This window comes from Phasianus colchicus, chromosome 1 (assembly GCF_987193195.1).
Source record: "Phasianus colchicus chromosome 1, bPhaCol1.hap1.1, whole genome shotgun sequence".
NCBI lineage: Eukaryota > Metazoa > Chordata > Aves > Galliformes > Phasianidae > Phasianus > Phasianus colchicus.
Window position 1 is genome coordinate 141361765 of NC_143436.1, and position 18647 is coordinate 141380411.

General features: G+C 37.9%; 1 protein-coding gene across 1 annotated transcript; it reads right to left on the bottom strand.

The window, feature by feature from the left end:
• Positions 1 to 3338: 3338 nt before the first annotated feature.
• TNFSF13B (TNF superfamily member 13b) lies at positions 3339 to 16630 on the bottom strand. Its single transcript, XM_031609232.2, has 6 exons — positions 16036 to 16630; positions 15851 to 15956; positions 8151 to 8207; positions 7724 to 7836; positions 7478 to 7628; positions 3339 to 5813 (listed from the first exon to the last, which is right to left on the bottom strand). Exons 1-6 carry the CDS (start codon positions 16360 to 16362, stop codon positions 5701 to 5703), a joined length of 867 nt encoding a protein of 288 aa, XP_031465092.2. The 5' UTR covers positions 16363 to 16630; the 3' UTR covers positions 3339 to 5700.
• Between the last annotated feature and the right edge of the window lie 2017 nt (positions 16631 to 18647).

An 18647-nucleotide genomic window follows, 5' to 3' on the forward strand; every position in this document is an offset into this window, starting at 1 on the left:
AATATGGCATTTCAGCTCTCACAGACAGAAAGGGAATGCAGTTCTTATTTCAGTAGGCCATCATAATTTCTGTTCTAACATGTTCTGCCTCATTTACCACTTCCAATATTTCTGAGAATTAGGCTGAGGCCCATCTTAAAACAGTTTCCATCAATATCCTGTTTCCCATGGGATGAAGCAAATATCTCCTATCTACTGAATGGAGTAGGGGGAGGAGGGGCAGGAAAAAAGCCAAAAAAACCTGGCGAGTGAGTGAATGAAGATTATTAGTTGGCCAGTACACATTTTGATTCAATTTACACTCTTGAATTTCAGGTCATGTATTACCTGATGACTGCTAGCAGCTTGCTGTGCTTAATTGGAACCTGCGCTGTGCATTACAGAAATACTTGCTGACACTACTGAAACACACACTGAGGAATCCAAGTTTCATTTGTACTCAGGAAAAGAACAACTTCTTACACCAGCAGAACCCTCTCTGATCTATTCCCTCAAGTCTCAGTCCTTTCTGTCCCTTCACATCTTCTGATTTCTTACCACAGAATCACTCAGGGCAAATGGATCATTTGCAACATCAGTTCAAAGTAGTATTAACACCGAATTTAGAAATTGCTCCAGGCTTTACCCATTAAGGTTTTGGAAATCTTTGGGAACAGAGATACCATAGCTTTTCAGGGCAACCTGCTCCAATGCCTGACTGTCCCTATGGTAATGATTTTTTCCTTATGTCAAGTTTGAACTTCCCAGTTTGATTTGAGTTCACTGTCTCTTCTGAAACAGCTGTTGACCTCCGAAAGGGTATGACTCTTTTCTTGACAACCTCTCTGTGTTGTAAGGCTGTTATTAGGACCCCCTTGCCTCTTCTATGGGCTGGGCAAACCCACTTTCATCAGTCCCAAATTGTAGGACAGATGTGTGCTCCACTCCAACTATCCCCTTGCCTTTCAAAGGACTCCCTCCAAGTTTCTCACTATCTTTCTTGTATTTGGGGTATAGTGTGCCAAAACTGGATGCAGTGTCCTTGATATACTCTGAAAGAGAATAAACCCTTCCCATAATCTACTGGATAATACAGTTATGTATGCTGCTAGCTTTCATCTCTGACACAACTCATCATGGACTTATTTTTAGCTTGCTTTACTGCAAGAACTGTTGGCTCTTTTCCACAAAGCTGTAATCTTTGCCTAACTTCATTTAGTTACCAGGCTTTTCAGAGACAGATCCTTTCATGTACTTATATTTCTCTCCCATCACAATCAAATCCTAATTATCTTCCCTCCAGTTTCTTTACTCCAAATCCAAATCTAGTTTGTTTCTCCCCATCACCTCTAAGATCTATGCAATCTGCAATTCCATGAAATCCTTTCTACATCAGATATTTAGCTTCTCTCTTCCCTGTGTTTGTATCATCTTCCTTCTCTCTGCTGCCCAGACTGAGCTTCAAAGACAACGTCAGATCTTACTAATGGTTCTAACCCAAGGACTCAGCCAAGAGATGAAACTACCGCAGACTTTCCTCCCTTCATTGATGAAAATTATGTGGAGACAGTATAGCCTTTAAATGAGCAAGCGTAAAACATCCTTCAAAAGCACACACCTGGTCAAGTGTGAGTGCACAAGAAAGACAGGAGGAAAGGATGAAAAAACAGCAACTCTGCTTAAGACAAAGAGAAACCCACATTACACACATTTCTTCTTTCAAAGCATTATCCTGACCTTTAATAAGAAGTAGTAGTCTAATAATTAAAAAATAATCAGAATAATGCATTTTCCCTGATTTATTTTTTAGAACAGCAGAACTTTGGGTGTTGAAGTTGTCCAAGATAATTCAACCTAAGACATAAAGCAGAGATACAGTAGTATAAGCTTGGCACAATTATTGGGCAATTGAAATTAAGTTATTACTATTACAGATGCTGAGCAATTTGAGAAATACTCAGAAGCAGAAGACCCATGCGTGTGACTGCACATTACATAACATATTTTCATTTTCAGTTTTAAATTTCATGTTTCAAAGCAGTGATGTATCTGTCAACTGTCCATCATTAACAAGGAAGTTACAGAATATCCCAAGTCAGAAGAGATGCAACAAAAATCTTTGAGTCCAGCTCCTGGCTCCTGGCATACAGCACCACTCAGTATTCAAGCCCTATGTGTGAGAGTGCTATCCAAATGCTCCTTGAACTGCAGCCTAGGGTAGTGCCCACCACCCTCTGGTGAAGGATCTTTTCCTAACCCACAACCCGATCCTCCCCTGACACAGCTCCATGCCATTCCCTCGTGTCACTGTCAACAGAGAGCACAGAGGAGCTGTGGAGCGGCTACAAGGCCTCCTCTGCTCCGGGCTGAACACACTAAAGGAATTCAGCTGCTCCTCATACATCTTGCCCTCTAGACCTTTCACCTTCTTCATAGCCCTCCTTTGGTCACCCTCTAGTAGTTTTATGTCCTTCCTATACTGTGCCACCCAAACCTGCACCCAGTGCTGCACAGCACAGAGCACAGCGGAACAACCCCTTCTCTCATCCAGTAGCAATGCTCTGTCTGATGCAACCCAGGGTATGGTTGGTCTTTTTGGCTTCCAGGGCACGCTGCTGCCTCATGTGCAACTTGTCGTCAGCCAGAATGCCCAGATCCCTTTCTGTGGAAATGATTTTCAGACTCTCATTCCCCAGTTTATACATAAGTTCTCTCAGGAAGCCAGCAGCAAACTAACCCAACATTAAAATCAGTAGAGATATCTGACCAGCCCATTGACTAGCACCATCTGTACACATGGGAGTTTTCATAGTTCAAATTTTTTGGCGAAGAAACAAAGTTCCATCCCATTCCACTGTAGGAAGGGAGCAGTTTTTGAAATCTTTCCTCTCAGAGTCATACCACACCCCAAACCCTTTTCAAAGTTCTACACTGGCCGTGTTTGCTAGCACCAGCAGGAAGAAGTACAGTTAGGAAAAGGAGCAGTGATGACAACAGATTTTGCTTCACAGACTTTATGCCATATGCTTAAAATACATATATAATACATAACAAATATAAAATATTTAAAATATTATTTTATTAAAATAAAGTGTCAAAGCTACATCTAATATGGTGCCAGCCCACTGTGTTTCAGAATTGGCTTACATGAAGGATACACAAGCCTACTGAAATCCTAGGGAAAACTTAGATACCAAAAGGTAATTTTGCACATTTAAACATCAAGTCTAAGGGAAAACAGTAACTTTTTTATAACTTTTTTTTTTTTTTTTCATATAAACATTCAATACTAAAACCAAAATCGATCTGATTCAGGATTCTGTGCACCTCTTTAATATACTTCAGCAGTAAGAGCCAGCTTGGTGCATGCTAAAAGTGCTTTATTTACACGCAGCATCACACAAACTTCGGCTGACTGAGGACGCCAGCAGAGAATTTCAGACCTCTTTCTTGAAAACTTAGTATTGCAGTTACAAAATAATAGTAAAATTCAGTTTTATCTCCAGGATACATAAATAAAGAACAGATATTTTTATATATTTGTATACAGAGGTCTTTCATACATTTTGAAAACTTAGGCCTCACAAAAATCTTGGTATGGTAACCCAACGCACATAACCTTATTGCTGAAATGTCTTTTTGAAGCACAGAAGAGTTGAATTAATTCTTTCATTAGTTCACCACAGTCCATAACTCCTAGTTTCAAATCTGTTTTATTTATTTTCTATCATCAATCAAATCAGTCAGCACTATTTATAAAAACAGGCAAGGATACTGCAATATACAAAGCAACTTTTCTTTACTAAATGAGATTTTATGACAAAATTTTCAACATCTAAAAATACATTTTCAAGTGAAGCACAATTCAATACTATGGCTCTTATTGTTTTACCTATTTCAGTATCACGTTCATATTTCTTTGCAGACCAATGGTATAAATATTCAATGTTTCAAATACAGTAGCTCCTAGAAGCCCTGAACCACCCTATTAGATGCAGTACATATTGATTTTTGGGTAGGGAAAGAAAAAAATCTCATCACCTGAACAGATAAGAGGGAACAAAAAAATCTGTCCTTCTGCAGATCTGCTTTTGTGTTGGTTGGCTGTTTTTTCTTTTTTTTTCCTTTTTTTTTTTTTTTTTTTTTTTTCCATAGAATCATAGAAATGTTGAGCTGGAATGGACTTCTAAAGGTCATCTAGTCCAACTACCCTGCAATGAACAGAGACACCTACAGCTGGATAAAGCTGCCCAGATCCCTGTCCAGTCTGATCTTGAATGTCTCTAAGGATGGGGCATCCATGTCATCTTTGGGCAACCTGTGTCAGTGCTTCACTACCCTAATTGTAAAAAAAATTTCCTCCTTATATCCAGTCTAAATCTCCCCTTGTTTTGTTTGAAACCATTTCCTTCTCCTGTCACCACAGACTCTGCTAGAGAGTCTTTCCCCTTCTTCCTTATAGCCTCCTGTAAGAGACTGAAAAGTTACCATCAGGTCTCCCCGGAGCCTTTTCTTCAAAACTGCACAGAAGTATCTACATCTATCCTAGTGATTGAGGCCAGATCTATGGGCAATAAATGCATTTTATTAGTTGTATGGCTGGTTCCATGTTTGTTGGACTTTTCTTTTTACAGTATTCCTTTGCATGGATAATAGCAAAAGCAAGACAAATACAACAAATATGTATGCAGCAATATTTCCATTGGATAAGCTGTCCAAAAGAAGATAGGATACTGTACCTAAGTGCCAAAGGCTCATACATGTGCATATATACTTTCATATTTATATATGTATACTGCATATATATATTTATACACACAGAATACACACATATATAAATGTGAGTGCAGAAACAATGAAGTCAGAAATCCAATATGTCCTACTGTACTGTGCCTAATTTCATTGTGTTTCTTTCTATGCCCAACTTGTTTACATATATGCATGCATATATTCCTTGAAGATTGAGCTGTCAAAGCATCTTATATATCTTATTTCCAGGAAAACTCTTAGTAAATACTAATAGATTTTAGTAATGTCCTGTTGTCCTCAGGGAAGAAGCAAGGCAGTGGCAACCAATCCACATACTGACGAGCATTTGCTTCATTATCCTGTGCTTTTAGATGTTTTTCCTTCCCAAAACAAATTTCTATGTCAAACTAAGAAAAAACCAACAAAAATAAACAGAAACTAGCTGACACCACTATTTTGTGATGAGTAATATACAGTTTCATTATCCTTCCTTGTACTCCATGCTTCAGGGTTTCTTTTTAAGGTTTTTTTTTTTGTTGTTTTTTGTTTTTTGTTTTTGGTGAAACAAAGCAAAGTAAGATGCACTTTTGTTTTAGTTTTCCATTTCTGTATAAAACAGAATGGTCCTGTGTTCATGCTATACTTTGTGGTCAACTCCTTCTTTGATTTGCTTCACTGAAATTACTTCAAAGCCAAAAAACCATGTCTTTACAGCTGTTGTTTAGAATCTCCCATTGTGTAAAAAAAATTGTCTTTCTGGCAATCACGTGACGTTTTTATCTTACAAGTACGTCTGGTCTACTTCCTGTTTTGGGTTTGCTTATTAGACCAAAGATTAGATTTCAGAAGCTGATGGCGGAAGGAAAGAGACTGAATTGGCAGTTATAGTAGAATTCAATTTCTTTTTTCTTTGACAAATGCATTGGAAGAAGAAGAAAATTGCACTAAGCATAGTTACAAAAATAAAGGGCTTCAGAGGAGTCTAACTGCACCAAAAAAAGTACCATCTCCATCCAAGGATATTTTAGCTCTTCTTCGTGGTATTGTAAGTTGAAGTTCATCTCCTTCTTCTAATTTTGCAATGCCTGACAAAAGATTTGGAATATTTTTAGTTAATATTTCACAGACATTATTTTCAAAGAAGTTCTTGAAAACGTCATTGCGTATCGTCAAACAAATCTAAGCATGGCTTGTTTTGTCTTTAGGCACAACCTTATGTAGTTCAAACTACCCAAATCTTATACTTGACAACCTCTGTGGAGCTGGATTCACCTTCCTTTCCTTAGCAATTCCATTCTGTACTCAGTGTGTCAGTTCACTTAAGCAAACATTGCCAAAAAAAAAAAAAAAAAAAAAAAAAAAAAAATCACGTAACTGCAGTGCGCCCAGATTGCTCATCTTATGCTGATGTGGCAGCCAGGTCAGCACTGGGCTTTGCTGGTCCTAGATAGCTCTGTTCCCATGCTTATGGGAGAGACTTCATCAGCTTTACCAACCAAGTGAAGTTAGCAGACATCAGGTGACCCACTGCAACTGCGGAACTCAGAAGTCTATTTCCTTCAAGCAACACATCAGCTGGTGTGATAACTGAAAGCACCTAGCTTTCATGCTGAACTGGGAGCAAAAGTGACTTCTGCAGCAATACATGCTCAACAGCATGAGAAGCTGCAACAAGATTTGGTTTTCCAGGTGAAAGCAAGTGGTGGGAAAGCAAGAATCACGAAGTGGCAGGATGGAGCAGAGATCCTAAGAAAGAAATGGTGGAGGGAGCATAATACAAGGGTAGGATAAAACAATACATGAAATTGAAAGTAATTGTGATATCCAAATAAGTGGATGGAAGGGCAGGAAGTCTGGACATTCTCAGTTTCTGTGAGGGAAAAAAAATTCCTTCCCAGTCCCATTTGTCTAGTGCCACCCAGCCACCTACAGTCAGCTCCTGTTACTGAATGTTACCCACATTTTACACAAGGTATTGAAAAAAAAAAGGCTTTTATTCACAGAGACCTTGCTAGAAAATAACAAAGCTGAAAATCCTCAAATCCCTGAGCAAAGAAGAAAGACAGACAGATAAGAGCTGAATGTGGTTTGATAGGCCTAGACAATAATTCCTGAAATGCTACAGCAGGAAAATACATACATATTATGCACTGAGCTTACTCAACTTGCATTAGATATTTCAATGGGTCTTCTTTTGTGGTGTTTCTGATTAGTGCAGTCAAAAATCTCTTCACAGAAATTAACTCTTTTTCATCTAACCAAATAACAAATCTGCTGTACTAATTATTAGGAGTAGAGATTTAAGCTGATAATGAACATTCTTGAAAAGCGAGATGTGTAAAAAATGGGTGGCTAAAATTCAAGTGTGCTCCTAAATATTTTACTGGCATATTCAAATGAAGAAATCAATACCTAAGTTAAGCTCAGTTTTCTTCTAGAACAGCATGTACTCCTTTTGTCTGCTTCAGGCATTTAACTGTGAAAGCATCAAAGTATCCAATCATTTTATAAGGTTAATGGAGAGAGGGGAATTGCTGAGATCATGTAATTACATGCATAAAGTCCAACTGTTGAGGCTTTATGTAAATCCATAGTTTTCGAAAGTATTCTGCAGTTTTGCAATTGACTGGCTCCTTGAGTGAGGTTCATTTTGTTTATAACTCCCAGAATCCTTAATCACCCACCACTGCAGATTCCATTTAATACAGTTTATTTGCAAACAACAGAAAGAAAAAATATAAATGTTTACCAGCAGTATAGCAAGAATTATTTGGATAAGACTGTGGCATATTTTGGATGCAACGAAATAATGTCACCAAGCTGAGATCATCACCAAACACGTGAGCTTTCTTCCTCTGTATTAGATGTCCCATTGCAAATGTTGTATCAGTATATAAAACCTGCAGGATGAAGAGGTACAGACTTCAAACATTTTGTATGGAGACATTAAAAATCCTTTAAAAGCCAGATGCTGAAGTGAATTGAGCTTTCTTACCTGGCCATATATGAAAAAATATCCTGTTTCTTTGATCACAATTTTATTTCCCTGTTCTTCCAGAGCTGTACCACGCTTAAAGCTCAGAAGCCAAGGGACAATGCTTGAATCATCTAAAAGAAATAAGAATTTTGGAGTAATCAAAAAACAAAACAGAACACCAACCCACAAATTCACTTCCCTAGTTTTCATCTGCCAAAAGTTAAGAAAGCTGACTTTTAGTTAAGACTTCCAGTCTCACTGGATTTCCCCCTTAAAAGAGGATATTTGCGAGAACTGTCCAGCTGCAGAGACTGCATTATTTTATTTTATTAATTTATTTTTAAATCAGGCCAGATAACTCATTTACTGCTTTGAAGCTAGCTAAAATAGGGCAGAGAGCTAAGGCATGGAAAAGTTAGCTATCAACCATAGAATATATTCCTACCTTTCTGTTGGATATCACTTTTGCTGTCTGCAATCAGTTGCAAGCAGGCCTGCAGCACTGCAAAGTGAAAGCATACAAATCATTTGTAGAATACAGTAAACTTTTGAATTACTTATTAAAAAAAAAAAAAGAAAAAAGGATGAACATGAAAAAAAATTCTTAGTCTCAACAGTTTGAAAACAGAATCTTTCTACTAATTTCAAGGTGGGTCTTACTTAAAGATGCCAGGACAAAATTGATACTGCAATATGTACTTCTTTCAGAGAACATGCAGATAAGTGTGAACCTCAAACAGTAGCATAAATTATACTTGCTTGTTTTAATCTTTGGTCCTAGTATAGTCTACAAATGCAGCAGCAAGTTAGATGAGGTAGGAACCATCAGATCAATTAGCTCTGTTAATTTTCGGTGCAAAAGCTCAAAAAACTCCAACCCTGTCAGCTATGACAGATACCAGATTTTCTAATGATACTTACTATATTACTTAAATTAGTTTCCAGTTATGGATTCTGTAAAATGTTAATGATATGTATTGGCTACAGAGTAATTTCAAAAATAGCAAGTGTAAACTCTCAAAATCCATGTAGATGTACTTGCAATGTATTTTTCAGGAAGCCACAGTCCTTCATCCTGTACACTAAGAGGGAAAGTACAGAAATGACTGGTAGTAAATAAATGCACACACAACAAATACCTTAATATGTGACAAAAAATGAACTATTACTCAAAACTGTAGAGGCTGAAGAAGCTAAAGAGTAAATAGGAGATTGATCTGTGAAAAAAACCACTGTGCTATTTTGAAATAAAAGCTCCAAAGTGATATGAAGATATTTAAAAACTAAAAATAAAAATCTGCTAACCTCCTCTGTCAGTATACAGAATAAAAGACAAAGGGATAGAGTATTTTTTCATGAGAACATCTGCTTGGAGGGGTATTTTGAAGGCCAGAAAGCAAAGTTGTCACATTTACTACACTCTTCAGAAACAAATACTAAGTTAAAAGAAGAAAATTCTGCCTTGGATTGCAGGAACTCCATTTTTGCTTGCCTTTTTTTTTTTTCCTCCAATAAAAATGCTATGGGCCACATTCAAACACTCTTACTATAAAGGGCAGTGCCCTATTCCATGAGGTCACATTTCTACACCTGTCAGTGGCACCCCTGTGCCAAACCATGTGTCCATCAGCACCCACCTCTCACTGCACTGTATGGAATGACAGAGTTGGAGAAGAAAGCAGCCTCCTGCACATACCTAAGTCGCTTTTCAAGTGGGCTGTCAGCAAACACCAGAGGAGGGCTAGGTGTTGAACAGCATGCTATTGGCATCGACAGGCAGTGGGAAAAGATTCAAGTGTGGAGTCTCCTTCTCTGGAGATTTTCAAGACCCACCATGTGCGACCTGGTGTAGGGAACCTGCTTTGGCAGGGGGGTTGGACTCGGTGATCTCTGCAGGTCCCTTCCAACCCCTACAGTTCTGTGATTTTGTGATTCTGTGTGGGAATGCTTCTAAGTTTCAAGAACCAAAGAGCCCTAACTGAGCCCTACTGTCATCAACAGGAGCACTATCCTGCAAACTCCCATTCAGGAAATCAGTCAGTACTTCCTACAAGACACCGAGAAATTTGTGGATTTTCAAAACAATCATTTAAAAGTATCTAGATTTATAGAATCATAGAATGGCCTGGGTTGAAATGGACCATAATGAACAACTAGTTTCAATCCCTCTGCTGTGGGCAGGATTGCCAACCAGGCTTCCAAGAGCCACATCCAGCCTGGCCTTGAATGCCTCCAGGGATTCCCTGCCTTTTGACAAGAAAAGAAAACTAAGTCAACAACAAAAAGTCTTACACTTCATTAATTTTTTTAAATCTCAGTTGTGACAAAATGTTCTGAAAGAGAAGCTTCCAAACAAAAACAAAATACGATTTTCTGGAATTGCACAACAAAGCACATCAAGCAATTTATTTCACAAGGTATTCATTTACTCTCCCTTGGAACAACGTGCCTTTCTAGTGAAGGTAATATGCATGTTCCCTACTATTTCAGCAACCCAAATCAAAATTTTCATTCCTGTTTTCAAAGGAACTCATCAGTGTTGCCACTGGAATTTCCACTAATCAAACAAGAGAGTAAACAAGATTTGTAATCTTGATTTGTGTTAGTTTCATTGCAGCACTGAATTACTAGTCATCTTTCCCGAAAACTGCCATACAGTAATTGAAATCAGCAAGTTCAGTACAGGGTGAGAACTTTTCCATAAATTTTAAAACACTTAAAAGTTCTGCTGCATTCTGCACAGATTTGAGCTCTGCTCTGTGTGACAGCGACAGGGCCCGAGGGAACGGCATGGAGCTGTCAGGGGAGGGCAGCTGGGGGTTGAGGGGAAGGGCTGCACCACAGTGTGGTGGGCATGGAACGGGATGCCCAGGGCTGTGGGCACGGCCCCCTGTGCTGGAGTTCAAGGAATGTTTGGACAGTGTTCTCAAACACTGGGTTTGAATGTTGGGTGCCCCTGTGTGGAGCTGGGAGTTCGACTCTGTGATCTCTCTGGCTCTCCTTCTGCTTAGGATATTCTATGATATCAAATCTATATAATCCCCCCCAAAAAAACATCTTTTCAGTTAGTGCATACAGAATCCATAGTCTTCAAGGCTCAACAGAATAAAGTGAATTTAGTTGTCAGGAAGAAATATGGATATAGAAATGTCATACATGACAATAAAGAAAACAGAAACCAGCACAGTGACCATTTTATCTAAAGCCACAAAAAGGAAAAGTAATTTCCTAGAAACTATTTGGGGGATTGAACAGCAACATGCTTTAAAAACAATTGCTCAGAAGCCACTACTAACACATAACTATTTCCAATCACAGATACAAGTACTTCACTTTGACCTCGGTGGAACTATACATGTGCTTAAAGTTAAATAATTCATTAAACAAATTCAAAGCGAACAAGTTTACCACTTATTAAACATAGAACATGGATATACAAAGTTTATTTTCTGGGGAGAGTAATAGGAATTTTCAGTAAAAATACTGATGTTGTTAAGAAACGTTAAAAATTCCTAGAAAGACCCAGGTCTTACCTGAAGTAAAATATAAAAATATATATAAGACCAAATATGACTTGAATATTTACTATCGCTACAGAGCTGAGTAAATAAAAAGCTCAACCTGAACGTCTTTCAGTTCAGTGTAGATCAAACCTGAACATCAGTTTTGTAGTCTAAAGTATTTGGGGACACTTAATAATGTAAGCAGAAAACATAACTAGTAAAATACTTCTTAAAAATATATAAAAAGTATCTAAAGTGAGCATCACTTGGAGGATTCACTCCAAGTGGATTCACATACAAAACAACGTGTACCTAGAATAGCAGGAGGTCGGTGTGCCCTGACCTCTTTTGATTTCAGACAGAAGTTTTGCTTTGATGAAAATTCTTTTCTTGTGATGTAAACTGCGCTGCAGTGTGTGGGTGGGAGAAAAACATTTCAGAATCTTCTTCCACGAACAAAATGACCAATTCTGAAGAAGTTAATGCCTCCAGATGCCCTTATAAAACCACAACTAGCATATGAAGGGATGTGTTCTCTACCATCTGAGCAATGTAGCCACAGCTCTGGGGAAAAAAAAAAAAAAAAAATAGAGCTAGCTTTTGTAGAAGGATAAGAACTGAGCTTTTTGCATATCTGCATAATTTAAGACACGATATGCATAAGGACAAGTGCCCCCTCCCATGCAGGTTTTTGAATCATTTAACTGCCATTACCTTTTTAATACCTTGCAATCTAACTTCATTGTCCATTCAAAGAAAACAGCAAGTTTGTTATATGCAAGCTTGCACATAAATTTTTAAGCTTCAGTATCTGAGGCTGAGAAACCCACCTCAAGTTTTGCTGAAGCAAAAAATAATTTTTAAAAAATCTGAACTTTCAAAAATAGATCTGCTTGTTTAGGTTCCTTCTTTGGTCATGGTCTGTCTTTGTTGACTTCCTGAAACATGCTTAAATACTAGATAATTTAATTTATAAATGATATGCATGTTCTTGGATGATGTGCAGCTTTTCTTCCCTTCAGTTATGTATTTCTTATCATTAGATATCTTCCTTTTCTTTCTGCTTGTGCAGGTTTATAGACCAGTTTCTTTGTTACGTTTTTATTAATAAGTCTTTTTGTGTCATTAATCATGGATAAAATCAATCCCAGCATAAAAATTGCATTAACAGATGTGACCCAGATCTAACAAATGTCTTTGAAGTATTGGTAGTATTATTTTGATCTCTAATGGAGTCAGCAGTAACATGTTAGGATCAGTGTAATAAGGAATAATTTACTAATGTTTAAGAACAGTTTATATAGATTTCTATTATGCAGTATAAAATATTCTTTGTGTTTTAGATTGCACAGTAGTCTGCATAATACACAACACTGATTCATTCATTCAGTTGACGGAATCCTTCAAGTAAGATTGCAAGTGGTGAGTAAAGTCCTTTTCTACCCTTTCACACTGAAGAGCATACTTCCTTTAGAGATGGCCTGTTGTCAGCAGAAACTAAAAAGAATAACGTCTTTCAAGAAGTAAGCTTAAAAATATATATATTAAAAAAAATGAAAAGAGAACTCTTATGCTTCCCCTCTTCAAACAGCAAAATAAGTAATTTGAGTATTTGGTAAGGGAATTTCATGCAACATTTGTTTCAGGCTAATGAGAAAATGTTAGCTTTTCTGACTGAAAGATCTCTGAAGTCAAGTTCCACTCGTAACAGTTTGTGCCATCTGTCATGGAGACCTGTCATGTCGCTGGAGGCGTTCAAGGTCAGGTTGGATAGGGCCCTGAGCAGCCTGACCTGGTGGGAATTGGGTGGGCATTCAGGACCTTAACAACCTAAATCATTCTGTGATTCCATGATTCTATGAAACAACATAGAGTCAAACTGGTTCTAACCAGAAAATGTACCACTCTGTGGATGGAAATATACCAATTTGCCATAAGGCAGTTGTACCAAGAACAATGGCAAAGGTGATGCCTTCTCACAACTTATACTCTATGCTTTTATGACATCAGTTGTTTTGTGTGAATGCAAGTGACATGGGAGAAGAACTTGAGAACTGCTAGTGAAAAATTGCCAAGTCAATTGCTGGCTTGTCCTGTTTCATTGCTTTGTGGACTCTGGATTTCTTTTCAGTTCCTTCCATATACACAGTCATACTGTTTGAAATGGATAACCACGATATCCTGAAGTAAATAACCACAGGTGTCCTGATCTGATCAAAGCAGAACTTTTCCTAAATTTAAGTTTACAAAAGACCTGATGCTCACCTTCCTAGATGACCACGGGAATCAGAACATGCAGTGATTATCTGAGCTAGACACCTAGAGAGTGTGCAAATTATACTTTGTACTCTGAACTGTCTTGAGTAATGAGACCTGTGTCTTGATCCCGGACTGAAGAACTTAAACATGTCAGAGAGTAGCATGCTGGCTAGGCAATCAGTAATTGTGAAAAGGATAACAGGAGGGGTTTCTGTTTCAGCTTTCCTCTACAGGCAAAATTTAGAAAAAGTCAAGCAAAAAAGAAAAAGTGTCTCTGTTCCTAACTGTCCTGATATGACATCTGCTAGAAGTAGTTAGATGATCTATCTGTCTGCATATTAATAAAATCCTCACTATCTCCCACTCATTGTATCAAAAACTCTTGTTCTGGCTGCTAACTGTGTAGTTTCATTTGGAACTAATGCTCAAAGCCCATGCCTTCAAAATACTTGTGCTGGAAATTTTCTCAAGACACAAAATGTACAAATATGATGACTGATACTTTTATTCATGAACACTGAATAACATCTAGCCTATAAAAATATAGCATTGCATTGGATCTATTTTTGTTTGATTGTCATTTTAATTAAAATTGTAACTTGTGGCCACTTTTATATAAGTGGAAGATTTGTAATATAATTCTTTTTCTTTTATTTGTATACAAAGTAAGATAATTGGATAATTGTGTTAGGAAACATTTTTGTAGTACATCAGCCTATGCAGGTTTTCCCTTTCAAATAAATGTTCATATTCTGTGCTGTTATCCATATATATTAATTTGAAAACTTAATTAGAAGCTCAGATGAAGAAAGATATATGGATATAGTCAGAGGTGGTTGTCTGGGGAGAAGAATTTTAAGCCTGCAAGAAGAGCTGAGGAACCCAAAAATCTCCTCTCCCCCGTGCACTCTCAAATAGCAGTAAGATGAAAGCTGCTGTGAAGGGAACAGAATAACTTGCAGATTGCTAATGCCTGTAACATTCATTTAAAAGAAGACAAGCCTCCTTATGTTTGGTGGTAGTTGTGACTTAGGTATAAAAGTTGACTAGTTTTTATTTGCGAGACTAAGGTGGGGGAAGCTCTGTGACTACCACAGTAATAAACAAGTTTCAAGAAAAATGATTGAAGCAATCTTGTCTTCAATCTGATTTGTGAAATCACTGTTAACCAAGACCCTGGACCAATGATTACTAATATAATAGAATAAACCGCATTTGAGCCTATGGAATTTGAATCATATCCTAAATGAATATTATCTTCTGAGAGACTTGGAGGTAAATAGAGTGATCATGCTATAGAAGTTAAATTTCGGTTAGCTATCTGAATCCTAACATTTCACATAAATTAATCAAAAATTCATTTTAAGCAAACTCTGATTTAGTCTTTAGCTACAAATTATTTCATTTTACCCTTAATCAGTAATTCAAGATATCAGCTTCCATCAGTCAAGACAGTCTAAAAGTATCTAAGGAGACTGAACTGATTTAGCAACTCTGGAACATTTTTACTTACACTCAGTGTAATTAGAGTACGCAAACTGCTATGTTTAAATTCAACATTTCATTTTATCATACATCAGTGTATTTGGAAAGGCAAAAAAAAAAAAAAAAAAAGGGGGAATTGTATTCCCGCAGAAAACAATTGTATCCCATTAGATTCATCAACATTATAATACACATCAGAGGTGTTTTATAGAGCACAGTATTCAATATTTACTACAGCACCTTTTAAAAAATGCCATAGTATTAGCCTTATCGCATGGGCATGCCTTTATTAGCTTTGCTAATTATATTAATAGATGGTTTTATGCAAAGCTAATGCTAATCTTCTGAATTCTTTGTAGTCTGCCTTTTCAGACAGGTATAAGCTAGCCTTTCTTTTTGAAAGCTCCTACTTCCGTAAAGTCAAGGAGTTTTGTTGCTACTTCTCTCTTTTAGGATGAGTATGTTTTCCCAGAAAAATGACTTGACAATTTTTAATAATAGCTTTCCTTCTCTAATATTCACCAGAGAGAAACAAGTTAAGCATTACCCCGAACTGCGAATGATGGATTTAGAATCAAGCAACTTCCAACATGAAAAAATTCCTACAACTCTACTGTTGATCACTGAGAAATATGTTAGTCACAAGAACAGGGAACCAATGTTCAAAATTCACCCTGCAGACAGCAGCAATATCTGGTACCTTAAGCAGTGCGGTAATCAGCAAAGCAAATGCAGTTCACAGCATCATTTAATAATTACTACTTATAATTTTGTAATTATAATAAGCTTTCAGAACAGTACTCAGCTTACAGGAGGAGATGTGAGCCAAGCATTGCTGCTTGTCTCCAGAAAGCAACCAGCTGCAGCATCCCCTCCCACTCCGCCCAGTACTATTTACCTGTTTCTTCTGTGTGGACAATAGACCTTCTCCCCCTGTTTCTGCCCCCATCCCAGATTTCCTTTTGGAGACTTTCAGCTGGGCTAGGGCCAGGCAGCCTGTTCTCCTAGCAGGAACAGACAGCAGTCAGTGTGAGCAACCCATCTCCTGCAAGTTCATCCCCTGCAGCCATCACGCAAGCTTACCTGCCTGGCGCCAGCTGCAGACACTTGCAGGAAGGAAGAAACAGGGGCACCTGCTTTCTTGTCACCAGAGGACACAGGTGGCTGCTCTAGCGGAGACCTCGGCCGGACCCTGTAGATCAGCTCACTGCGCAGAGCTTCTAGCTCTGTTTTCAGGGTGATAGCATGGTAAAGAGACACTGCTGCAAGACAAGAGGACAGGAGCATTGCAAGCCACAGGAATGTGACAGAAAAAAGTCCCGTGGTGCCTGAAGCAGCACCGGGGGGGTCAGAGGGAGAGGAGGCGGTATCCTTCTGCTGGATGACGTGCACACAGTCCACGGATTTCATCGCTGCTCTTTCCTCACTAAAGCCAGAGGGAGAGTTCAGCTGTCCCCTTCCGTACTGCAATCCATGTTACCCGTTGCTCTGTGAAACTAAGGGCATCCAGATTAAGTGAACAAAACGCCCAGATCATTTCCTGTCATATGAAGCCGTTGATACAACCATTAAACCTAATGTACAGAGCGAACATCTGATTCAGTCTCCGTTTAGCTTTCTTCTTTCTGCACTGCATTCTGGCAATGAATACTTTCTGATGAGCTGCTTGCTCAGTCTGCCTTCCTCCTTTCATTTTCAGCTATTTATTTTGGTGGCAACTTGCTTTCACCATTTCCCATTATCTTTAAATTTAGGCACGGCTGCTACCATGGGTATTTAAAACCTTATCTAGAAGTGCAGAAACAACGTAAGGTTTCCTTGCAGCATATCTCTGAGTGCTACTTAAAAGAGATAAGCATATGACATTATGCATGCCTGTAAGTGTATACATATATGTTTGTAATATAATATGTATATATATGCATACATATCTGAAGTGACTGTAAGCCTACAGAGTGGCAACTTATTGAAATACCAAGTTTTGTGTTTTCCTAAAAACAATGGTGAAAAATATTCTCAGGTGTGTATAACAAATTACTGGTCTCTCAAGCATATAAAGTGGCAGAGTCTACAGTTCAATTCATCATGCACTTGGAAAGGATGGCATCTAAACAAACTCATCTGATAAATGAGACCCCACTGTAGAATTCAAGGACCTGTGTTGATGCACATGGGGACAGAAAGTGAGGGAGAGGAGACCTAGAAGGAAGTGGAAAACTAGAAAATAAGAAGGAATAAGAGAGGGGAAAGAAGAACGGGGAGAAAGAAGAACCGATGGGTGTAGAAGGAAAATAACGTTTAGAGAATTTCAAAAAGGGAACATTAAACATGCATGCTAAAGCTTTTCAGGTAGATCCTTTGTGCATGGCCTCAGTTAATTTCCTTTTTAAGATTTTACTGATCCTTCCATCTTAAACTCATGCATAAGGAATTCTTTTCTTCTACTAAAACATCCCAAACACATGCATATGCTTCTTGTATTGTCTTCTCACAAAAAAAAAAAAAAAAAATTTTTTTTTTTTACTCCTTCATTAAGGGTTTCAGTGATCTGGACCAGAAAGCAAAATAAAAAAGAATCACAATCAGGACTGAAATGAACAGATCATCCCCCACTGCAAACTACAATTTTTGGTCACATAGGTAAACTTTAGCTGCATGAGAAAGAGAAAGCTTTTAAGAGTCTGTTCAAATACTGTGCAAGTGAGTTGCATCTTCTGACCCTACCTGTCAGAACAGTTCAGATTAAGCTGATACTGTTGGGAAGGAGAAAGGAGGAGCAGAAATAAAGAAAAAAAAAAAAAAAAATAGGTAGTCTCTCCCACATCTGTTTCTTAAGACTGTAGGAAATTGGTGTCATTAAAAGTTTTATCAACTCCCATTGCAATCCAAGGTACTCTTTTCCTTGCTTTGCCACCTCTAACAGTTATTTAATATCCTACATGGACAAGACATTATTTTCCTAAAAGGAGAGAAAAAAAGAAATGCATACCACATACCTTAATGTGCTTCTAGAAGATGCCTACATCCTTGAAAAGTGACACCGGTATACAGTGGAATGAGAGCAGAATACCATGTCATACCCTGTCTGTATCTGTTTGCAAGGCTAAGGTGTAAATGGGACTACATTTTGAAGGAAACTTAAGATGTATTAAGGTAGGTTTTGGGCACATAATAAGCAGTTATTAGAGCTAAACAGATGTGCCTTTAGGTATCACTGAACATCAGAATATTACCATTCTATTACTGTGTTCAAAATATAATATGACAGCCAGAAAAGGCACAGTAAATGAGAAAATGAAACAAATTGAGAAAATAAAAGTCATAACTAGCTGTCCAGGAATACTGGGAATAAATTGGCCAGTGAGGTCTCTGTTGTCATTAACATACAAGAAAGTAGCTGACAGGTATATAATTAGCATCAATCTCATTACTTCTACAGAAAAGGCTATTTCCAGCTCCCACATCTTTAAAGGGGTTCACTATTTGGGCTGACAAAATAATTGCAGTGACACAGAGGTCTTCTGTAAGACATCTGGCTTTGGCTTGCTCATCATTCTGACAGATGAGAACTTCAAAGGGGAGAGGAGGCAAATCAGAACAACCCACACATTGCAAATTCTTAATTCAACAGGTGTTTCTATTCAAATATCAAAGGGATCAGTCTGGTTTTGATGGCATGCTGCTCTACGGTTTCG

Excerpts from the sequence above, each read along its gene's own strand:
- TNFSF13B (XM_031609232.2), bottom strand. The coding sequence starts at position 16,362 with ATGAAATCCGTGGACTGTGTGCACGTCATCCAGCAGAAGGATACCGCC. Across the intron at positions 7,837-8,150 it reads AAGTGATATCCAACAGAAAG|ATGATTCAAGCATTGTCCCT; the intron begins GTAGGAATATAT and ends TATTTCTTTTAG. Across the intron at positions 7,629-7,723 it reads ATTTTTTCATATATGGCCAG|GTTTTATATACTGATACAAC; the intron begins GTAAGAAAGCTC and ends TTCATCCTGCAG.